Here is a 24609-nt window from a genome sequence, read left to right as displayed (position 1 = left end):
GAGTCAGCTTTCCCTCTGCACTTCTTGAGACTTGTTAGCTCCAGGAGTGTTAGGATAGGCACAGGTCTGTCTTGGGGAGGGGCTTAGTCTCTACCAGAGAACCTAGATATCCAGTTCATGTCCTTCCTTTCTTCTTCTGTTATCTCCCCTGTCTTCCTTCTTTCTTCACACACCCTTGTTTTTGAGATAAGATCTCAATGTACCTATAAGGGCCTTGACCTACATATATCTAGAGATGGCTTGAACGTGTGCTCCTGCTTCAGCCTTCTGGAGAGTGCTGGGACTACAGCTGTGTGCAGATTTCCCAGCAAAGTCTCTTTTCTTTTTCTCTGTGTCACCTTGGCTGTCCTATACCAGGCTGGCCTAGAATTCACAGAGATCCTCTTGCCTCTGCCTCCTGAGTGCTAGGATTGCAGGCGTGTGCCACCATGCCCAGCGCGAAGACTTTCTCTTAAAGCTTTAGTCCCATGCATGGGATTGGCCTATGGCTTTTAAGCTTTCTTTCTTCTGGAGATGGAGAGAGGGTCTATAATCTTCTCTGGATGTCTCTTATCAGTTTCAGTGAGAGCTGAGTTCTTTCTAGCTCCTGACCTGTGGCATGCTGCTTTGGAGTTATTTTATATCACTGTACTCACCCTCCAGTCCAGTCCAGAAATGTCACTGTCCTTGGGAGGACCTAGGCATCTCTTGAGCAGGTTTGCATGTTTTCCTAATGGCTAGAGTCTTTTCACTTATAAATGTGCTCTTGCTCCAACAACAAGGGAATGGGATTTCCTAAAACTTACCTTTTCTCTATCACAACTTAACTGATCTGTTGAGCGAGGCATATGTGTTGGAGTCTTGGAGTCTGGAAACCTTGAAACTTACCAGTTGGACTTAGCTAGAATGTAGAGGTTGTGTTCCCTGACTGGAAGTTTCCTTTGACTTCCCTACTCCTTAACTTAATGTTTTAAATCTTTTAAGTCTCGCTTATCTATGACAGTGCAGGCAGTAATTTTACTTTTTTTTTTTCACTCTCTAGTCAGATGCCCTGGATGCAGCTAGAAGATGGGTCTCTGTACATATCTCAGGCTAATTTCATCCTGGCCTACCAGTTTCGTCCAGATGGTGCCAGCTTGAACCGTCGGCCCTTCAGAGTCTTCGCTGGCCATGATGAGGACGTTTGTCACTTTGTGCTGTCCAACTCGCATATCGTCAGTGCAGGAGGGTGAGTGCTGGCATCTTCCTCACGTCTTCCTTACTGTTCTTCAGAACCTGTGTCTGCCTCAACCATAGAGGGATGATGAAGGAAACTGTAAAAAGGTGGCATTTTTTGTTTTGCCTTTTTTCCCCATAACAGCAGATATTTACCAGAAGCTCTTAATAGGATTAGCCAGAGAAGAAAACAGGAAGAGCATTTAATGCAAAGTGTAGCAGGTTTGATTGATAGTATCGGAGGGGGGGGAGTTTATTTTCTCTCTCATCTGTTAGCCCCAAGTGTGCTGAAGAAGTAAAAGTATTTAAAAGCACCTTGTGGGTCATATTGCAGAATACTTAGTAAATCTGGATGTCATTGGACACTAGGGCTGTTTCAGTAGACTTGTTCTCTTTCTATAGGGAGAATAGTTAACTCTTGGGGGTGGGCTCCTCATTCTCTTGTAGAGATGGGAAGATCGGTGTTCACAAGATCCACAGCACCTTCACTGTCAAGTACTCGGCTCATGAACAGGAAGTGAACTGTGTGGACTGCAAAGGGGGCATCATTGTGAGTGGCTCCAGGGACAGGACGGCCAAGGTGAGACGTTCTCCCCTTTCTATTATCTTATTTCCTGCTGTCTATAGGGACTGGGATGAGAGAGGGTGGACAGTGTCTGGAGTCCCAGGATTGGCTGAGAAGCACTGGGTGAGAGCAGGGGAGAAGTGACACAATAAATAACTTACTTATGTGCCTTTGGCATGCAGCTTGCCATGCCAGGCTGTGTTCCTGCCAGCTGGACGGGGAAAGGAGTGGACAGTGGCTGGGATGCTTGCCACTCACTTGAAATGTGGTATGAATGCAAAAACAGAGGGCCTGGCCAGCTTTTCCTCCCAGAGCTGTGTTTCCTCAAGTTTGTGGGTTGAGTTCTAACCCCAATATTTTATTTTAAAATCTCCCTCCTTTTGCTTACTCTCCATTTAGAGAAGTTAATTTTTCACCACCTTGTTTATAAGCAATCAGGCTGATAATTAAAACATGTTTTTACTGATCTCTGGAGAGTGATGTGGTGAGTAGGCAGTGGAGAGGACAGGAAGGCTGTTGGTTGCATCATTGCCAGATTGCCTGGTCCACAGACATCTACCAAGACATAAGAAATGAAACTGATAATCAGTTGATCCAAGTCATCCAGTTTGTGTCACACACTGCTCTTCTGAGACTCTGAAGACATTTTCCAGTCTTGGGTGCTGCAGCCCTAGCCTGGAAACAGGCTTCGGGGCTGCAGTGGGAACTGCAGTTCAGCTGACAGTTCAGTTGGTGGTACAGAAGACCCCAGCAGGGCTTGCTCACCTCTTCTCCAGGGTCTGGAGGCTCCACTGCAGCAAAATGCTTATTTCTATCAGCAGATGGGTCTCTAAGTCACAGAGAGAGACCTCAGGAGAGAGAAGTGGCAGCCTTATCTATAACGTGTGAGTCCACACCCCCCTAGGGATTGCTCTTTCATGTTGATTTATATGATGACAGGGGCTAAATAAGTTTGCTCCTATTTATGGGCATTTCTCCTCCTTCTGAAAATTTCTGTCTTATATTTTGGATTTAAAGAAAATGTGTGCCAGCATAGGAAGCCTGAGAAAGATCAGCAGGTTGTCTTTGCTTTTATTTTTGAGACAAAATATTTATAGTTTGTAGCCAAAGATGATCCTTATGTCTTCATTTTCAGGTGCCGAGATTATAGGTATAAACATTTCCTGTCACCTGTTTTTTCCTCTTCTCCTATTCCACAGTCACTTTAAATTCTTGCTTAATCGATGGCTTTGTAGCATTCCTTGCAAAGATACTGGCTTTAACTTGCCAAACTGCTCAGAAGTAAATCTGGGGCTAGAGAGCTGGTTCAGTCAGGTGCTTACTCGCTTAGCATGAAGAACTGGGTTTGGGTTGTCGATACTCACATCTGGGGACAGTGGCATTTGTCTGTAGTCCCAATGCTGGGGAGGCACAGATAGGTTAATCCCTAGAGCTTTTTTTTTCTTTGATAATTTCATACATGTTTGTAATGCATCCTTGTTACCCTTGCTCCTCTGTTGTTTCTTTCCACCTTTTCACCCCTCTCAGCCCCCATTTTCCTTACAAATCTCTTAACTGTATTTGCTAGCTTCTGTCTTTATTAGTGTCCTAGAGTGTAACTAGGGCTGTCTCTATGGGAAGGTGTATAATAGGAGAGTCTGCCTCTTCCTCTCAGGAATCTGTTGGTTGCCAGTAGATGTTGCACTGACAGCCTATCAACCTGTTCTTCACAGCTGACTGTGAGGAAGGCCCAGTGTCTGTGGCAACAGTTGTGCAGCCATGGCCACATTCTACTTAGAAGATAGCATTTTGAAGCCCCTCCCCGTATCTTCCTCTCCTCCCCTTTTCTCACAGTGTTCCCTGAGTCTGGAGAGGGTGGTATAAATGCCTTGGTTAAGGCTGACCTCCCAACAGCCCTATAATCAGCATCTTGTGAAAACACGGGTCTTTGTATTCCCTTCTGTTCACTGCAGGGAGAGGCTTCTCTGTTTACAGCTAAGAGTTGCCTTTGTCCGTGGGTCTAAGGAAGTATTCTGAAAGTGCTTTGCCACCATGTTGATTCAGCTAAGCAATAGCCTTAGGTTCTTCTCTAGAACCCCAGTCTTTCTCTTTCGAGACAATGCCTGGCTATATAACACAGGCTAACCTAACCTTGAACTTGCAATTTTCCTGCCTCTTGAGATTATAGGTATATGCTACCACATGCCTGCTAGGATTATTTTCTAACAACATAGACTATAACCAGGCACTGTGCTAAGCACTTTATTCATTTTCTCATTTTATCTTCTTGAGTAAATATCTTTCCCTGCATAATTATAATGTATTTTGAATATATAGTACATTCTGCGCTATCTAGAAGGTTTTCTGTTATTCTTACAAGATATATTTAGATTGCTGTCTTTGGAGTTACTGTGTAGCTAAGGATGACCTTAACTGATCTTGCCCCTACCTGTTGAATGCTGAGATTACCCATGTATTTGCACATCACCCAGTCTGTGCAGTGGTAGGATCAAGCCAAGGGCTTTGTGCAACTAGGCAAACCCTGCCGACTGAGTTTCATCTCCAGCTTTCATGTTATCTTCAGTGGCTTCAAAATGAACTACCATTATTTACTTACATTTTTCTCTAGTAGGTGGATTTGATGTCTAGTTTCTTCCTGAATACACGAACCTGGAAGTAATCCTTTCTTAAGTCTGCTATATTCTGTACATCATGCTGTGCTAGTATTTTCTATTTACCCTCCCTTTTCTACACCATGGTCCTGAGACATAGGCATTTCTCATTTGATGGGCTGAATCTGAGACCAAGAAGTTAGGGGACATCTTTAAGATCAAAGATAACAAGTCACAGGTGGAGTTCAAACACAGACTGGCCAGGCTCCAGAGACTGTACCTTGTTCTGTGATAACAGGCTAGAGGAAACGTTTTTACCACTTAGGTTTTCTTTGTTTCAGTTTTTTTTTTTTTTTTTTTTTTTTTTTAATGAATTCTCAGCCTTAGTGTTCCTGAATCAAAGATCATTGTAGGAGCTTTGCTGCCGCCAGTCTGCCTTCTAACAGGGCTGCATACAAGTAGATGTTCACTGGGTATCTTCCAGGGTGGATCTGTTTTAAATTGATAGTAAAAGTCTGACTAGATCTTTATTATTTTAACTCCTGCCCCTTAGGTGCCAGGGTACTCTTGTTGCCAGAGGATGCTGTGCTGTGGAACAGGCTTTTCTAACTGATACTTGGAATTGGCAGTGTACTTCCTGATTCACTCACAAAGATCAGGAGCTTTGTTCTGTGGTTTGTGGTTCTCAGAGTCTACCTGCTGCCTCTGTAGAAGCTACTAGAAAACTCAGGTTTAGGCTTTCCTGGAGATTTCGTAAATCAGGAGTACTCTTTTTACCCTGGACGCAAGAACCTGACTGAAAAGGCAAAGGCCTCTTCCAAGCATGGTGGTCTAAATGGGCATCTAGTTATAACCAAAGGGTTTGGCTGTCAGGTACAAAGCAGATGCCAGATCCGGGGCTTGCGGGAAACGTTGCCCCCCCCCCCCCTTTTTGTCCTTCCTCATCCAGAATATTCTGTTAAATTTCTTAGTTTGGGGAAAAGTTACTCCTATTGTCGCCCCATCCCCCACTCCGTCATACCCGCAAACGCTAAGAACACTTTCTCCCTTTTATAGGGAAGAGATTCCATGTGACCCTAAGAACACAAGACCACCCCCATTCCATCACCTGCCCCTTACACTGAAGGAATGTTTTCTTAAGTTCTTCCATCTAAGGTCCTGCCTGAGTATGGTGTGTTCCCCTTATAGCTCTGCGGGGACCTTGAGAGGTCATTGATCCATCTAGCTGCCAAGGGATCCCTGTGTGGCTGCTCTGGGGAGAGCCCTGTACATTTGAGGTTTCCTTTCTGTTTGGTTAGAGGCTTATGTCCCTGTGTGTGTCATCTGGGGTAGGGTGAGGTGAGGGGAGCCTTGTGCTTAATGGGAGATTTCTAAATGCACTGAGTGCCGAGAGGCTCTGGGAGTGTTGATTAGCGTTAAGCCCAGAGTGGCTGCTAATGTACATTCCTGACTGATAGGGACCAGATAGTGTGCTCCAAGCAATATTTTTAACCTGTGGAGATATGGAAGCTTAAAAGAGTTAAGCTTTTCTGCTACTTTTGGTGACACTAGGTGCTAAATTCCCTGCTGACGTGAATAGCTTTGGACCCTGGGCATTATGAACAAACAAACAACAGCACACCACCTTCTCACTTTGAAGTCTCCTTCCCATTCAACCCTTGTTTTGCAGGTTTTTTTTTTTTTTTTCTCTTCTAACAGTATACATGTCTTCCCGCACTGCACCTTGATCTTCCTGTCTCTCCCTATGTGCCTAAAGTAAACTTTTGGTGAAAGATAGGAGAAAGGAAGGTCCACAAACTCAAGGAAGCTTCTGAGAGAGGCAAGCTACTCCTACCTCCCCTTCCTTAGTTAAATCTCACGGGATATATAACTTCTCACTGGCTGGTAGAAAGTTGGCTAGTAATTAAGGGCTCTTATTAGAAGGAGAAGTGGGTTTGGGCTGAAGCAAGATCTGTTTCTGTGGCAGAAACTGGAAGTTAAGCAGAAGCTGGAGAGGTCTCTGCCGACACCTGTGCCCTGTCTTGAGGACAGAAAGGGTTCTCTGTTCTTCCCCTCCCTAGTCACACTCATCATACCCGTACATTTCTTCCTCCTAACCCCAGGCAATGCCAACAAGAGCATTTCCTCTCCTGTTTCCAGGTTTGGCCTTTGGCCTCGGGCCGGCTGGGGCAGTGCTTACATACCATCCAGACTGAAGACCGAGTCTGGTCCATTGCTATCAGCCCATTACTCAGGTAAGGGAGACATGTTTGGGTTCTTATCTCATACAAGAATGTTTTCATTTTATTAGGTCAGATAAGGTAGACATTTTTCAGTCATATATTCTAGGTTGCTATGAACCACTCTCCTGGAGATTTAAACATTCCCAGAGACTTGAGGTGTTTGGGTCTTCTCACATACTTGGGAATTGAGATAATCTTTCCTAAGCATCTGATGAGAAATGTTAAGGAAAAGATACCATACTGGATGTAACTAAGGGCAGTGTCACCTTTCTGGAGCAGATGTCCTCTGAGGTTGCTCCAAAGCAGAGGCTTCTCAGTGTACCTGAGAGGGGACAGCAGCAGCTAGCCTGCTGTCACGACTCATCTCTGCTTTGTTCTCTGAAGATGTCTTCAGGAGTATCCCTTACAGGCTCTGGGTATCAGGAGAGGAGGAGGAGAGGTTTGGAACCTGCCCACTGGGCCCTCATCCATATATGTAGAGGAGCAGAGACAGTGATAATTGTAGTGGAAGTGCAGCTCTGTTTTATTATTTTATGTCTATGGTAGTTCGGTCTGTGCGCTACTTGTGTGCCTGGTGCCCATGGAGCCTGGGAGAGGGTGTTGGATCTGGAACTGCAGTTACATGTGGGTGTCAGGAATCAAACCCAGGTTCTCTGGAAGAACAGTCAGTGCTCTTAGCTGATAAGCTATCTTGAACCAAGCCAGGTCTCTCTCCTCCCCAGTGGGGTTTAGACGTTTCCCTATACTTGAACTATTGTAAAGTTAGTAGGCTCTGTCTTTCTGTATTTCCTTGATGCCTGTCATCCCACCTGAATGGAACTGGACGGCTACAGGGCTGCCTACCTCCATCACCTGATTAAAATCAGTCACTTGTTTGTATAAGCAAGTTTGTGTTCCTTTTGCTCAGCCCCCTTCAGCCACTTTCTCCTCACCTCATGGATCCTGTAGCTCTCCTCTTGCTCTCTTCCACAACTCCCTTTCAATTTTTTCTTCCTAAGAATTAGAGCCGATTAGCCACGTCATTAATTCTTCAATTTGACGGCTGATATAGCAGGACCTGAAACACATTGCTGACCCCAGAGAATGGAGACCCCATTCCTTAGCACATTGACGATGGGAGAAGTTAATTAAAATTCCACAGAGCAGAGGTGTCGGCTAACCTATAAACCTGTCGCTTTTCAGAACAAATCATTCCAGCATCCTAGGAAAGAGGAAAAGGAAGACTGGTGGAGAGAGGGGAAGCCAAGTGTGTGGGAGCTCTGGGTAGAAAACCGCGGTTGGCAAGTTTTGCCTCCGCAGCATTTGCTTCCTAATGCCACCCTTCTGAAAGCTTCTTAGCCAGGCTCCTGTGTCTGTGGGCTGGGGGGAGGGGGGAAGGAGAGGCTAAAGAGAATGAGTGAGAGGTGATAAGTATGCTGGCGACTTGTGATTATGCTTGCTTCAAGAGACTGGAGTAGGCTTGTTGGTAGAAGGACTCTCGGGCTAGAGATGTTCCATGTACTCACTACATGTTCACTGAGGTGAGATAGACTGTCCCCCTGAACCCCAACCTTAGAGTCTTCTACTCTAGCCACATCCTTTGGAGAATGCTGGGTTACTTCTCAACAGAGAAGACCACATAACACCCATTGCAGATGGTGTCAGAAGAAGTTGAGAATGGGATTTGCCTTCCTCATTAAGAGGTATTTGAGATCACAGTAAACTAAATTGGAGGTTTTCGGTCATAACTTGGAGACTGACCATGGTAAGGATGTGACTCTCTAATCCTGTGTTCCTGTGGTCTGAGCACCACACTCCTCACCGTTAGTCACTGCCAACAGCTGCTGTCTGTGCAGACCCCCCGACTGCGTCCCTTTGGGAGCCTTTACGCTTTCTTCACAGCCTTCCTTAGCTCCCTTGATACATTTTCCTAGTCCTGGATGATTCTTTTGCCTGTTGTTGTCTGGCTGTTTGGTGCTGACTGTGAAATTACTTGATAGCGCTTTTTTCTTGATTTCACAAATGATGTCTTGAACTCTGTTTTTGAGAGAGGGTCTTACTCTGTAGCCCTGACTGGCTGGAGCTCGCAGGCGATTTACCTACATGTGTCTCCCGTGGTCTGAGATTAAAGATGTGTGCCACCATGCCTGGTAGACTCTGGTTTAAAACGTATTGCATTTATTTATTTTAGTTTATTATTTTTGTGTTTATGCATGTGCATTTGTATGTGTGTATGCATGGCTGTATATGTGTTCAAGTGTACTTGTGCCATGGTGTACATGTAAAAGTTAGAGGACAACTTTCAGGAGTTATTTCTGTCCTTCTATCATATAGGTCCTAGGGATAGAACTTACATTTTTTTTTTTTTTTTTTTTTGAGACAGGGTTTATCTGTGTAGCCTAGGTTGTCCTGGACTTGCTCTGTAGACCAGGCTGGCCTTGAACTCATAGCGATCCACTTAACTCTACCTCCCTCAGTGCTGGAATTACAGTCTTGCACTACCGCAGCTGGCTTTGAATTCTGTCCTAAAAAGCTTGTGTTGGGGATTCTGGCTTTATACTAGGCATTCAAGGCATGTGCCATGTGCTGGGGTTTTATTGCACCGTTTTTTTCTGTTTATTTTTTGTATTCAGTGAATATACTGGGCTAGGATCTTTATGCTGCATTATTAGGTCCACCTTTGTCCACTTTGCCCATGACTTTGAGCCTTTTTTAAAAAGCACTCCAGCTGCGGGCATGATGGAGCCTCCTACCAGTCTGGAGGAAGAGGCAGGTGGATTTTTGTGTATTCTAGGCCAGCCAGTGCTACATAGTGATACCCTGACTCAAAACAAAACTCATCTATTCTTTTAACCCTGGGAGGCACCAGCTTTCAGCCTCAAGGCCCGTTCTCCCATACTCTGTACAGACATGACTAGATTACAGTGAGATTGACCCTAGAGAATGTATATAAAGACTGAAGAGCTAAAAGTCCTATAATAGTATGTCAACTCCCTTACCAGCTTACCCAGTATAGCAATTGCTTAGTGCTTAGTTGCTTTCAAGCCTATTTCCTAGGCTTCCCTGGGCTTCTCCTGCCCCCAGGAGTCACACTGCTCTTTTGTAGTCTTCTTGAGGTAGTCTCCATAGGAATCTCCCTTCCCTTTTCTCTTTCTTTTGAAGTGATCCTCAATGGCTGCCTTCTGTCACCTCCCTGCCACTATTCCTGTTGAATGTGTTTGTCAGTCACTGAGTGACATGGTCCTGGAGCCTTTCTGAGCAGCATGAGGACCGTGAGCAGCTGCTGTCCTCTAAGGACAGGTACTGCTGCTTTCCTTGCTGCTTCCTTGAGCAGTTGGAAGGAACCTGGACAGCAAAGAGACAGACCTTGAGCTGGTCTTTCCTCAATTAATGTCTTTCTCCTATTAAAGTAATTAGTCTTGTGCACTTTATTGTTGGTGCTCTTTGTTAGTTTTTTCTTTTCTTCCCTCTTCTTTTCATATGTTTGTACTTGTGCCCTTTTAGCATGAAATATGGACCCTCAAACTCCAGACTTAATATGAGTTACTTTTGACCAAGAGAAAGCAGGAAATATGACCTGGGTCTGCCTAGGTATCACTTTTCCTTCTTTCTGTGACTTTGAATTTTTAATTTGTAAGCAGTTATAGAAGGTGATATTTAATACCAGTTATGTGCTCCAAGCTATGTTTATTTTATTTTTTATTTTCTGAGACAGGGTTTCTCTGTGTAGCCCTGGCTGTCCTGGAACTCAGACTGTACATCAGGCTGGCCTTGAACTCAGAGATTTATCTGTCTCTGGCTCCCAAGTACTGGGGTTAAAGGCATGTGCATCACTGCCCATCTCAAAGCTATGTTTACTAAAAAAAAAAAAAAAAAATGAACAAAATGGAGCAGAACCTAAAAAAAACAGTAGGCTTCAAAGTAAGGCAGCAGGCAAGGACTTTCCCTTTGCTTCCTGCGCCCTCCCCACCCTTTTGTTCCGCTGTCAAGACTCAGTATTATAGATTGAAGCCCTGTTCCATATAGGAGTTCCTACTTCTGTTGGGTGAACAAGAGGATGTAAAGAAGGAATACAGTGTTCCTGAACCAGAATGGTGTGTGTCTTCTACACTGGTGTGGCAGAAATGCACTATCTGTGGTCTCAGATATAGCTTCTAAGGTCACTGTGAATTCTGAATACTTTCCTATGCGTTAATACAGATTAATATATTTTATTGCTATTTAAAAGTTGTTTCTACCTGATTGAAGTTAGTAAATACTCAAGAACAATACAAAACTTTTTTTCTTTTTTTTATTATTTTTGGTGTTTTTGAGACAGGGTCCCACTTTGTAGCTCTGGCTGACCTGGAACTCACTATGTAGAACAGGCTGGTCTTAAAGTCACAGAGATCCACCTACTTCTGCCTCCTGGGCACTAGATTAAAGGTTTGCACCTCTACTTCATTCCCATTAAAAGTGGGGTAAAGAGATAGCTTAGTAGTTAGGAACAATGGCTTCTCTTCTGGAGGACCCAGGTTTGATCCTAGCACCCACATGGTAGTTCACAAACATCATAATTCCAGTTCCAGGCCCTTTTAAAGCCTCTGTGAGGACCTGAAAACACTCGTTGGTGTCCAGAGTTGACATAGGGTATGGTAGGGGAAAGCCATATGTGAGAGAGACCTAGGCTCACTCAGGTAAATGCTTGTGTTATTCTGAGAGCACATACACATAGGTCTTTGGTTTTCTGGACCCCTTTATCCTGAAGTTGGGGCCTGTGGTGAAATGAGTCTATCTTTGCCTGGAAGGAGAAGGGAGAGAGAAATGTAGCTCCCCTTTCTCTGCAGACACCATATTGTTTCCCTGAAAGGAAAAAAGGTAAACTCGGTAGTGCCCTTGCCTCTCTGAACACCATGGCTGTCCTATGGGCGAGTGTGGTCAGGAAGGCTTCCCCATACTTTTGGGCTTTAATCCCATCTCTCCTAGGTCTGTCATCTGGGAAATATATGAGTGGTATAGGTATAGAAACTGGACTTAGCTGTGTTATTAAACATACAATATCATTTTGTGTACTGTGGTGTACTGTTTGTTTTGGGGGGGATTAGTCAAGTCTGCATGAAATGTACCGGTTCAAATTTGTAAAGTGAGTTGTAGCCTCTGGAGATTTTTCGGGAGAAGCTGCTCCCTGCTTCACTTCTCGCAGAGGTGAGGGTGAGTCTGGAAGCCAGCACTGTGCACTGTTTGGCTGTGGATGGTGCGCTGGGGAGCAGTGTTTGCTCTAGCAGCTGGAGGGGTCACTGTGTGCTGTGTGTGGTGGGTGCCAGCCCAGCCTGCTGAAGTGCATCTTTCTTTACTGAAGGGCAGTTGCATGTGGAGTGTACTCTGACAGCCAGCTTCACTCTGGTTCTATTGGTTCTCTAGGATGCTACTATTTTCTGGCCCTGGGCGTCATAACTCACTCAGTAGAAGAAGAGGGGTTTGTCTGTGAGTTTTACTTTTTCTGGCTGGTGATGAACTGCTGTATATGAAGGGGTTCTCAGCCGTGATGAGCTGAGGAAAGGAACAAATGACTGTTGTGCTTCATCTTGTAACTGGTCCTCCCGCTGCCTCAGGTGGACTGTGGTGGCTTAAGGATCTTTCTCTGTTTCTCTCTTTTCCCATCTGAGAGTTGAAGCAGAGGGAAGCCCCTTTGGGGCCTGAGGAAGGAAGGTCTGTGAGCAAGACAAGAGTGTCTTTTTGTCCTGCTTTGTGAGCAGGAGGAAGAACCCTGTACACGATATCCCCAATGATGAGAGGCGGAGTTTATACAAAGACATTCAGGGGCTGGGGCTGGAGTGGCTGTGAGAGACATCACAAAAAGACAAGAGCTTTGAGTACTACTAACTGGGTCTACTAATGCAGCTGGAAATGTGCTCAAATTGTGAGGCATCAGTGATGTGTGTGGTAGGGACATTGCATTGGGTCAGGTCCTGAAAATCTTAGTGCTGTGCCCTTCATCCTGCTGTTCACTGCAAATCCAAGACTCTCAGGAGGTTATAGCCATCAGTTTAAGGAACCAAATCCTGGGGCTGCGCTCAGTTCCTCGAGACTCTGGATTTCAGCTATTATCTAGGGCAGGATGGCATGGAGAGGCTCATATGTTGATCTGCTGGTCTGAGACCAGCACCCTCCCATGCCTGGCTGGCTCAGACCCCTTTTTAGGAGCATATTCTTCCCTGGCAAGTGCAGTTGGCTCACTTACAGAGACCTGACTTAAACAAAATACCTCAAATAGAAATGAGTTACTACAGAAGGTTGGATAATGTGCATTGAGTTGATATATTGAGTCTGTGTCCGGCCAGCACAGCTCCATCTCTATTCCCCAGTCTCAGTAGAGAGAGAGACAGAGAGAGGCAGAGACTGCCATGTGTAGGGGCTACCCAAGAAGGCCAGAGACACTGGATGCCTTGGAGCTGAATTACAGGTAGTTGTAAGCCACCTGACATGGGTGCTGGGAATCGTAGATACTCTGGAAGATTAATGTGTACTTTTCCTATCAGCTGAGCTATTTCTCTAGCCCCCTTTCTTTGTCTTCTTTCTCTGTCTCTCAGATCTCTCTTTCCCCTCCAACCTCAAATCATTCCTCCTCCTCTTACTCCTCTTCCCTTTCATTCTTTTTCCAGGTACTGTTAAGAATTGCTGTAATCAAGCTGAGTGTGGTGGCACACTCCTGTAATCCTAGCATTCCAGAAGGCAGTTGGGGAGGTAGAGCAGTGGGATCATTGTGAGTTTGAGGCCAGCCTGCTCCACAAAGTGAGTCCAGGACAGCCAGAGCTACACAGTGAGATCCTGTCTCACAAAAACTGAACAAGCAAAAATTTATTATCTTCTTGTCACTAGAGTAAACAACAAACTAGATGGCATAGACTGATGGGAGGATCAGATGGATGCAAAGCGGTACACACTCTGATGGAAGCTCAAGAGGGCTAGAGGGCCATGGTGGACGGGAGGAATAAGTTCTAGTGTTGCTAATGTTACAGTGAGGTGACTTTAGTCTGCAATGATTCATGATATGTTTGAAAATAACTAGGAGAATCAGAAGTTTTCTTTATTTTGCTTTTGAGCTAGGGCCTCATAGTGTAGCCCAAGCTTTTCTGAAACTCTCTATATAGATCAGACTGACCTTGAACTCAGATCTGCCTGCCTCTGCTTAGTATTAAAGGAGTACACCACTGTGCTTTGGCATCAGAAGGTTTCTAACACATAGCAATCATCAGGTTTGATCACTATACATGTATAGACACATCAAATTATTATACTGCCCCCTGTAGACTATAGATCTGCACAACTGATTGATGTGTCAGTTAAAAAGTAAACAGAAGTGCTGTAAAGGGATCAGTATCCTCTGTCCTGCTCTCTGTACGACCTGCTATCTGAAGTCCCACCTGTACTACCTTTTCTCTGTCCTCTGGTCATCTCATTTTGCCCTGGCTGCTACACATGCAGCATGCTTGTGCTTACCGTTCTTTGATCACTGTTCTACTGACAGATCATTTAGCAGTCACATCCCTAGGTGGAAGCATGGTGGTAATGTTAAAGTTAGGGCTGTGTGTTTTGTTTTGTTTTCCATTTTCTTTTCTTTTTGTCTTTTTTTTTTTTTCTCTTTCTCCTCTTTAAACTTCAGTGGGTGATGAGGCAGAGAGGGAGGGTAAAGGAGAGCCATAAATTCTGAGGCTGGTGTAGCTGTTCTCTGAGCAGCCAGGAAGCCTCTGATGTCTCCACAGCACTTTCATTAACATTTAAATTAAGGGTTTGTTTTCCAGGCTGTTTTATAGGCTGGGACCTTTCATGGCCTGTCACATGCAGCACCCACCCCCTTCCCCAAGCAAGTGTGTAATTGTAGCCACTGCTCCGTCCTAACTCTGGCTTGTAGCCGGAGGTTCAAAGGGACTTCTTGGGGATGAAGCTGTGGCCATACAAGCTATGACAGCCAGGCCAGGGCTGTTATCCCTCAGATGAAGGTGCTCACAGCAGTCCAGCCCCTTTCCTCTGACCTGTGCTTTTCTTTTCCCTTGAAGGAACATACTTCAATCTGAGTGACCTCTGCCACACTTGGTACCCTCGGGCCATGGGCAGGTGGGAAGGAGCCTCTACCCCTTGTGAGGTGTGACTCTCCATGCTTGTCTTTTCCTTCTTTAGCCTTTTTAGCATTCTGATACTTTTATCATCTGCAAAGAATCTGTAATGTGATAGGGTCTTTTGATCCTAAAAATCACCTGCCTGCTTAGTTAGGTAGTGTCCGCCCACCACACTCAGTCACTAGTTCTCCATGCATTTGGGCTGGAAAAAGCGTACTGAGGTCATTGAGGAAACTGTTCTTACCACAGCTGGTATTCACGGCAAGTGCTTCTCACCTTTGAGGGGGGTCCATCTTCCTTTCACCAAAATATCTGGCAGCATAAAGGATGCTTTGAAAAGACATCCCTGTCTGTCTCTTTCTTGCCATCAGTCTCCTCTTTATCTGCAAGTATCAAGAATGTGTACCCCACACACGAGGCGGGCATCCAGTGAGTTCATAACTCTAAGGCACCCTTCCCCCACTTCTGGTCTCAGCTACATTTCTTCTTTGGACAGGGATGAGAGAGACATTGGACTTTCTGTTGAGAAGCTGTGGATTATTTTTCTCTTGAGGCACTGACTTCACTGTAAGTCAGTACATACTTCTGCTTGTCTCACTAAGCTACTCAAATCACCCATGACTTATCTGTCAGGTAGAAGATAGCTGAATGTCACATGTGCCTGTACCAGGTAGCCTTGGCAACAGGTGGACACCCGCATGCCCTGGGGTCCTGCCCAAAGGGAGTAAGGGGGTGCTGGGAAGACCCCTCTGCAGGTGGTGCCCAGGCTCAGATTGCAGGCTGGTGCTCAGCCCTTGACTGGTGGTGATTAATCTGGGACTCAGTCAGCAGAGGCTGGCCAGGGCAGCTTTGGTCCCTCACTGTGAAGACCTTTGGCTTAGAGACAGAACTGATCTCTGTAGCTTGCCTCGGCTTGGGGTTTGATCTGTCAAGGCTAAAGAGGAACCTGCTGGTGGAGCGGAAGCTTCTAGCCCTGCCTGACTTATGGCACTGATCCGTTCCAGTGGCCCTGTCATGATAGTACTCGTATATTTAAGAAGATTTCCCCACCTGTTAGCTGGAACCTCAGATCAGTCAAAATGGGAACCTTCATGAAAGATGTGTGCTTTTAGTTACTTGACCAATGGAGCTTACTCTTATAAGTGGACCGGGACTGAGATTGGATGAAAAGGGCAATAGTGGAACTGTGGCTGGATCAGGAGCAGAATATGTTTGGGGAGGGTCATGTTGGGGTGGAGGGATCACCCTATCCTTCTGCATTAAAATGGTCCTTAGACCATTTTAGGCAGACTTTAGTATTTCACGCTAGAAGTCTTAGGTTCTTTGTACTCCAGTTCATTTTACATTTCTTGTTTTAAGGGGGCCTCTTACCATCATCATCACTACTACCTTTCCTTCTTGCTGAGTGCTAGTCCCTTGACCTCCCACTGGCTACTCATGGAGCCAGTCATCATCCCCTTCTCTAAGTTCAGAACAGGCAAATATGCCCATGAGCTCAGGGCAGAAGAGGAATTCTGCCAATATGACAGTTTCCCTGTATCTGTGAATCTCAGTGTTTTTATGATTATGATGTTCCATTTGGTAGTTGTGGCTTGAGGCCCAAGACCTGGGACATTCTTCTGAAGAGGAATGGGTATCCATGTATTTACCAGTACCAGAATTGCTTGTAAAGATGCTGTGAATTACAGTTGATTTCTGAATTTTTCTGTGATGACTAGAATTTCTATAGGAGATAACACAAAAGAATGTATTTATCCCCCCCCCCTAAAAAAAACCCAACCAATTTATTTGGCTTGTTCTTCAGACCCATTCAATAAATGGACAAACTGTCAGACAGCCTTGTGCCTCTCTAGTACTTTCTTGAACTACTAGAAATTTCTCTAGAAATTTCAGATTATAAACTGTCGAGAAGAGGGTTGTCCTTCCTGTCTTGTGTAAGAAAACCACATGCCTGTTGCTGCAGGTGTAGACTCTCTCCCTCTGAAGTGTTCTGTTAAAGCAGAGTATCCAATATTCTTGCCTCTTTTTCTTTTAACTAATGAGGTGATTAGTTAGCTAATTAATTTGTGCATGTTGCATGTGTAGGGTGAATGGGATAGCTTGTGAAGGTTGGTTCTCTCCTACTGTATGGGTCCTTGGGGATGGAGCTCAGGTTGTCAGGCTTGGTGAAGCCCGTTATCCACCGAGGCATCTCACCAGCCCACCCTTGCCTCTTTTCGAAGCTTGCTCTTGCTCCTCTTTCCAGACATCTTCACAGGTTACAGTGTATGACCCGGTCTGTGACACCTTGTCAGAGAGACCTAGTTAAGGCCTTTCGAAGGCACTGAGAAGGGCAGGAGAAATGGGAGGGGAGGCATAAAGGCCAGGAGTTGCTGGTCCAGGAAATTGCTTTCTGCACCTTTCCTTTTTCATCATTTTCTTTTCAGTACAAATAAAAAACACGAATGAGCTCCAAGAAGTCTAGGAAAGATGCATGGGGTGCCAGTTGGGATATGCTAACATCAAAATAATTACCAGTGCCTTACTTTGCAGGAGAACTTTTCAAGCAGTGAGAGAGAATCTCTTAGGAGACTGAAAGAAAAATCACAGGGCTGGGGTCAGCAAGATGACAAGTGGGCAGAGATGCTTGTCGTCAAGCCTGGTGACTGGAGGTCAATCCCTAGAAACCACATAGCAGGAGAAGACTGACCCCTCTAAGTTGTCCCCTGACTTCCACATGCTGTGGCACACATGTGGCAGGCGTAGCGTGTGCCAGTATCCATAATCACATACACAGGATAAAAGTGTTTTTAGAGAAATCACAGGGCTGGAGCTATAACTCAGTTGGTTTGGACTTGAGTTTTGATATCTAGAACACGTTAGAAGAAAAGGAGAGTGAGAGGTGGGGGGAGGGAGAGGGAGAAAAGGAGAGTGTGTGGGGTGGGGTGGGGGCGTTCAGGTGTGGAAGCATGTTTTTGTGACACCAGCACTGAGGAGGTGGAGACAGGTGGATCACCTGGGCTAGCTAACTTGCTAGCCTGGCCTAGTTGCTGAGCTCTAGGCCAGGCTGTTGAGAAACCCTGTCTCAAAAGAAAAGGTGGTGGCAACTGATGGGAACCTCTTGAGATTATGTGCACACGTGCGCCACCCGCACAGGAGCGCGCACACAGGTAATTTAAAGTCATACTTTTCCGTGAGTCTTTCTGCTTTCTATGTTCTCATATTCAGACATGGCTCTGGCTCTGTTTAGCTTGTCTTGGTTTCGCCTTTGCTCTTTACTGTGGCAAGGCCATGATCCAGATTCTAGACCATGACCATGGGGTGGAGAACAGAAGCACTGTGTAAAGTCGGTACACTCCACAGAACACGCACACAGGCCCTGGGAACTGGAGCCTCCAGCTGAGGGCTGGACAGCTTGTGTTCTAAGGCAAGAACTTGTCGCCTTTGAGAAGGTGTGAAAGCCAGGCCTCTTCTCAGTGTGCCCCAACATCATATGTGGGTGTCGGCACCAGGTCCTCTTCCTCTCTCACTGTCCTTGATTCTTCTGCCTTTCTGTGGTGGTCTGCTTCCAGGCTAGTGACATGTGGTCTGAGCAGCCCACAGCCTTTGGGTGCTTTGATGATGCTGGAGGTAAGGATAGACAATGGTAGCCACACCTGTCGTGCAGACAGAGTAGGAGTGCAGGTGAGAAGCTTTACATTGCTTGTCTTTCTAGCTGATGAGCCAGGAAAGAGATATGAAGGAACAACGGCTGGGAGAAGCAATGAGGGAGGAGGAGTGGGTTTGAGTATAAATGTACCTCAGGAATAGAAAATGGCGCACAACTATGGGGTTTTCTCTGCCTTCTTTGTGTGGACATTATATGTATAAATTTGTATTAAATTAGTTGAAGGGCAGGCTAAGATGTGGCTCTTTCCGCCTCTAAAGTGATTTGTACCTCTTTCTACTTGTTGCTATCAGAAGTATCCCTTCTTTCCTTTTCATAGATAAAATTTCATTTTATTTTTTAATTTTTTTGTAGTGCTGAGGATGAAACACGGGGTCTAATACATGTTAAGCGAGGGTCTTACCACAGACCTATAAGCCAAACTCAAAACAAGTGCTTTTTTCTTTTTCTTTCTTTCTTTTTTTTTTTTGGAGGTGGGCTTCCTAGCCCAGGCTGTCCTCAAACTTGCTGTGTAGCTGAGGATGGCCTTGAACTCTTGATTCTCTTGTCTTTGCCTCTCAAGTCCTGGGAGTCATTGTGCCACTGTCTTAGTTAGGTTTTTATTGCTGTGAGGAGACACCATGACTATGGCAACTCTTCTAATGAAGAACATTTAATTGGGGCTGGTTCACAGTTCAGAAATGTAGTCCATTATTGTCATGGTGGGAAGCATGGCAGTGTGCAGGCAGACGTAGTGCTGGAGACAGAGTCAAGACTTCTACATCTAGATGAGTAGGCAGCAGAAAAAGAGAGTAACACTGGGCCTGGCTTGAGCATTTGAAACCTCAGAACCCCCCAGCCCCCACCCCCCACCCCATGACACGCTTCCTTTAACAAGGCCACACCTACCCCAGCAAGGCCACATATCAAATAATGTCTTTCCCTATGAGCCTGTGGGGCCCATTTTTATTCTCACCACCACAACTGCCTTTCCTGGTTCAATTAAGGAATTTTGAGACTATGGTTTTTGTTTTTTTCAGTGCTAGAGATCAAACACAGGATTTTTACACAGGCTAAGCAAGTGATCTACACTGAACAATATACATAGCTCCTTCAAGTAACTAATTTCAAAAGAGAAGTTGGTTCAAGTCTTGCCCTTGAATAAAGGCCTTTATTGCCAGGTCAAAACCCTGGACTCACCATCGGGTGGTGATGGCACATGCTTTTAATCCCAGCACTCAGGAAGCAGAGGCAGGGGGATCTCTGAATGAGTTCCAGGACAGCCAGGGCTATCAGAGAAACCCTGTCTGAAAACAAACAAACAAACAAACAAACAAACAAACACAAAAACCCCAAAATAAAAAACCAGCAAACCTCCAACCCCACCCCCACCTCTGGACTTTCAGGAGTACAGTCCCCTAGTAGGCTACTGCAGAGTCATTTGTTCATTGCATGCATGTGTGAAGATCAGGAGCCAATGTTGGGAGTCTTTCTGTATTGCTTCTCACTTTATTGAGAACGGAGCGCTTGCCATTTTGATGAGCAAGCCCTTGGGATCTGCCTGTCTTGATCCTCCCAGTTTTGGTTACATACATGTCACAGTGCCTAGATTGTACAGGGGTGCTAGGGATCTGAACACAGATCCCCATATTTGTCCGTCAAATACTTTACCGAGTGAGTTATTCCCCAGCCCCTACTTGGAAGCTTTTACAGAGAAAGAGGTAAGTAAAAACATTGAAATTTAAAAAGTAAAGTATAGACTCAAACATTCTTCACTGTCATGTGACTCTCTGAGAGCCCATCTTCTGGAAGTACTCAGTGTTGCTTTGCTGGAGGTCACATGGAGTGTATGAAGCCTAAGATGAGAGCCAGTTTCGAACCTCCCAAGGCTATATGGGGACAGTATGCACTCCACAACTATGTAGCCTGCTGTGTATGCAGTGTGAAGGTTACCAGCTGTTGGAGTGATCAGCAGGCAACTGGAGGAGAACAGTCAGTTGCCCTGTTAAGGAGGTACTTCATGGATGATGTGGGGTTTGAAGTGGGACTAATCTGGTGCCCCTGTTTGTACTGCAGAAGGGCACTTCAGGCAAGAGTACTAGTGTGGGCAAAGACAGAAAGGGATGAGGAAGCTTAAAAGTAGGTTTGGGGTTCAGGTTGGGCAAGTTTAGCTCCTTGGGGAGGAATTTGAGGGCCAAGTTTGAGGTGGGTTGAAGAGTTGTTTTGACTTTAGCCTGAGGAAAATAAGGAACTCTGGCAGTTTTTGAGTAGATTGAAATGGTAGAGTGAGAGACTGAGATGTTTGGGCCCTTTTCCAGGGCCCTGTACTAGCAGCACTAAGATACAGTCTTGAGGTCAGCCCCAACTGCATGGAGCATGGGAGGGAAGAGGCTAACGAAGACCTCTGTGAGCCTGAAAATGGATGGGACTGTGATCTGAGCAGACCCAGTCTGGTGTCCACAACAGCCAGGTGCTAATGCCCAGAGGTAGCTGGGAATGGCAGCCTGGAGCTTGAGATATAGGGTTGAAATATGGAAGGCCTCAGGGTAAGGAATGACAGTAGACATAAGGCCTGTACCAAAGGAGAGCAGAGATAAAGACATTGAGACAAGGACCATCAAAGAGGCACAAAGAAAACAGGAAAGCTAAGAACTGGGAAGAGCAGCACCTGGCAGAGTGGAGGCTAAGAAACTTGTACTTTCTGTGCAGCTTCCCTCAGTGGCTGCTCTGCCTTGCTGGCTGTGAGTGGACACGGTGATGACGAAGCGCAGGGCCTTCATTTTGATGCCTGGAGAGTTTCACGCCGTTTATTTTTCATGTCATTGATCGCAGCATTGTCTTTCCTAACTATAGAGAGTTTGTTCTCAAATTCCCACTGGCTCTTGTTCTGATCCCTGCCGTCTGCCCTGTGGCTCTTTATTTTATTTTTTCCCTTGAGGAGTGCTGTTCTGCATGGTAAAATAAGTTGTAAATGAAAATAGATATAGAAAAGCAGCAGATAGATAGCAAATTGTCTAATCAAACATCCAGAAGATGACTGGCGAAGTCCTATTGAGGCAGCCAGCTGTAGCCCCGGGAGAGAGTGCTGGGTGAGGCTTCAAGTAAAAGAACAAATAGGAGCAGAACAGGAACATCATAAAATCAGGTGCTCAAACACCCAGAAGATAGGGAGTGGGGAGCCCAGTTGAGACAGCTAACGCTTCCTCCTTGAGAGTTCACTCCATGGGTGAGCTTCCTGGGGCTGAACTTGTTCCCACTGCAGCAATTTTTATGTCGTGGGATAAGCAACAGTAACCTCTTGGGAAATGTTTCTCAAAAATACAATGTTTTTACTCTTGTTCTGTTTGGCTTCCTTCCCTGTCACAGAATTAGTGAGGTCAAGACATTCCCTAGATAGGGGCTCTTGAGACAAACATGCTATGGTCTGAAATGCAGGAGAGAGGCAGCCTCACTTTCAGAGTCAGCTTCTCAGCAGCTCAAACAGTGCGGTTTATTAATGCACTGTATGTTACAAGTAACGATTCTGCGTTGATGAGATTTTCCCCTCACTCATCAGTTTAAAGAGTCAGGTCTGAGCTGGAGATACTCAGTGACAACATGAGGGATGGATGAGGCTCAGAGTCCCTGTTATTCTGGCATCTAATGCAAGAAAGAGATGGTTTAGGGCCCAGGAAAGAGCCAGTGACCACATTGGCATTTGGAAAGATTTGGCATGGGAGCCTGAAGGCTGCCTAGGTTCTGGGCTTGTTGGCCAACTATGTCTCTTTGGAGGCCTTTCCTTTAAAGAGAATTGAATAAAAACTTTCTAGTCCTCTTTGGATTCCCTTGGGTAGTAATTCCACGGGGCTTGTCATTTGTGTTTGAAGCTAGTGGTGAGGAGGGCGGAATGAAGAGAAGTGAGGGGGTGGAGATGGGAAGCAAAGAAGGAATCAGAGAGAAATTTTATTGAGGGAGTTTGCTGGGTTTATGGGAGGGAATCTCTCCCCTCCTCCCCATTCGGATTTGAAAGGGCCGGTGCATCTTTGATTAGGTGCAGGTCAAAAGAATTTACACATTGTGACCTTAATAACTAGAGGTGATTGGCAGGCGGGCTATGGGGAGGGGGCCGCGGGCCCCTTTCATCTCACTTAGCACAGAGGAGAGACAATGGGCCAGCCGATTTTCCTTGTTGTCCCTTGTTTGAAAAGGTCTGGTGTCTCTACTAGGTACCTGTGACATGGGGGTCTTGATTGGGGTCTCATAAAGGCCCCTGTCAGTATGTCCAAAGGCCAAGAATACAAAAGCAAGCAGTGGGTGGGGGTCTCAGCTGACCACTGAAGAAGGGAAGGGAGGGCCCGGGAGGCAGTGGAGGGAGAAGCAACCCTGATGGGAGCCCTTAGAGAGGGAGAGGAGGGGGGCAAAGAAGGGCCATTTTTGTCCCTAACTCATCAAGCACATCTGCAGAATTGTCCAAGCTGCTGCCTCCCAGTTTCAAAAGAAAAAAATGATCGTTTGATAAACCGTTCTGATTCACCACTTTCTCACAAGGGTGGGAGACCCAGTCCTGACCTCTGTATGATTTCACGTCAGGACAGGGCTTTCGTGCCCCGCCTCCAAATTGCTAGAGAAACTTTGAAATATATCCTGTGGCTTTCTCTCTCCCTTCTCTCACCCCCTCCCACCACCTCCCAATTTCCCACCCTCTCTACCCCACTGGCCTCTGTTTTCTCCCTGGGCGCTCCAGAGTGAAGACAAGTAATTAGTCCCCTCTTTCTGGGGCACAATGAAGCCAGGGTGTTTGCCGGGCCCCTTCCCACCGCTCACAGAGCTGGGGGTCTGCGGGAAGTACCAGGTGGCATGTGCAATGTGTTCCAGACCTGTGCAATCGCCAGGGGATAGTGTGAGGGTTCGGGGAGTGGTGTGCGTCTCAAAGGAATATGCACAAGGCACATGCTTTACCAACCTCCACACGATGCTCGCATTTTTCCCAGGTGGAAGCATCTTCCATGGACAAGTGCCAAACTCTGAGCCCAGGTGGGAGCCCTTGCCACCATAGTGGCATTATTTTCTACCCTGCGCTTAGTCACTTGGAGCTAACATGGGAGACCAACAGGCCGCGTCTCTTGAGAGCCTGATCTTTGTATCCAGTGTGTACGCCCCCTTTGCCCTGTCAGTTTTGTGTGTTCACGGAGTGTTGATTTTAATGCGGGCCTGTGTAGGTCTGGGAGGCCAGGCTGGGGGGGCCTCAGGTCTTTGTCTTGCCTCTTCATCTTGGAGGGTCTTCTGCCCTAGAGGCCAATGGCAGATTTGAGGAATAGGGTGGGATGCCAACTCTGGCTGGCAAAGGGTTCCCCATCTATGCGTCTGTCACAGGTCACTGCAGGGTGCCTAGAAAACAAGAGCACCTTGGGATGCTCCTGAACATGCTTGCCTGGCATCTCCCGCCCTTGAGATGGGGGCAGTTCTACCCCGTAGGCTGCCAGCTTCAAGTGAGTTAAACCCGCCTGGTGACTGAGTTTGGCAGGAGCTCAGATGTGAGATTTAGGGAGGCAGGGCAGGGTCTTATTTGAAGGGGTCAGAGAGGCAGGGGCCAGGCAGAAGGGGTGCTGGGAGAGCTCCAGTTAGCTGCAGGGACTGTAAGGGGCAAGAGCCAGTAGGTGTTGGCGGGAAAGAGGCAGAGTGGCAGGGAGTTCTTCTGGAAGTCACAAATGCTTATCTCCTTCAGCCACAGAGCCCTGGAAGTAGAGGGTTCATGAGAAGCATTGGGGGTTGTCAGGAGCTAAGAGGGCAGGCTGTGTACCTTGTGTGAACCCTGATGACCTGCTAGGAGAAAAAGTATAAATGCATGAGGCCCAGTTATGAGCTGCTGTCTCTAGGCAGAGTGAAGCTTCCGGGAGTCAGTGGATAGGACCTGCCCTCCAGACGTGGCCAGGCTGGCATTGGTTGTGACCCTGGGCCTGAGGCCTACTGAAGCATGAGGTTTTCAGAACTGGGCTATGTCTTCACTGTTCATAGGGATCAGGAGGCAGAGACGAAATGGCCCTGGGAAGGCATCCTGCCAGGGTTCTCTAAACACAGTGGTTCTTCTGTGCTGCTGTTGGCACCCTTCAGACTGTCTTGAGCATTGGTGCCAGTCACTCTGGCAGGCCTGTTGAGGGGGAAGAAGCTAGACTTCCAAGGCTTTTGGGGGTCCAAGTCCCAAAGGGACCCACCAGGAGGAGGTTTGGGGGGATATTTCTTTCCCTGAGAATCAGGCACCCCAGCAGTGCTCAGTCCCTCTTGCTCTTTTTTCTTAGTCTTTCCAAGGGCTGTTTTTCCCTTCCTTTCTTCCATTTTGCAAAAAGCCTGGAAGAGATAG

The 24609-nt window shown here is 46.3% G+C and overlaps 1 protein-coding gene across 1 annotated transcript in view; it reads left to right on the top strand.

Moving 5' to 3' along the window:
* Nucleotides 1-24609, top strand: part of Fbxw4 (F-box and WD repeat domain containing 4) — an 80006-nt gene that overhangs the window by 21959 nt on the left and 33438 nt on the right. Inside the window, exons 3-5 of the mRNA XM_055591541.1 lie at nt 1022-1207; nt 1642-1774; nt 6490-6584. Of these exons, the coding sequence (XP_055447516.1) occupies nt 1022-1207; nt 1642-1774; nt 6490-6584 (414 nt within the window). The remainder of the gene's footprint in view (nt 1-1021; nt 1208-1641; nt 1775-6489; nt 6585-24609) is intronic.

This window comes from Psammomys obesus, unplaced genomic scaffold (assembly GCF_907164565.1).
Source record: "Psammomys obesus unplaced genomic scaffold, mPsaObe1.curated_primary_1811, whole genome shotgun sequence".
Taxonomy (NCBI): Eukaryota; Metazoa; Chordata; class Mammalia; order Rodentia; family Muridae; genus Psammomys; species Psammomys obesus.
This window is presented reverse-complemented; position numbering and strand designations above follow the sequence as displayed.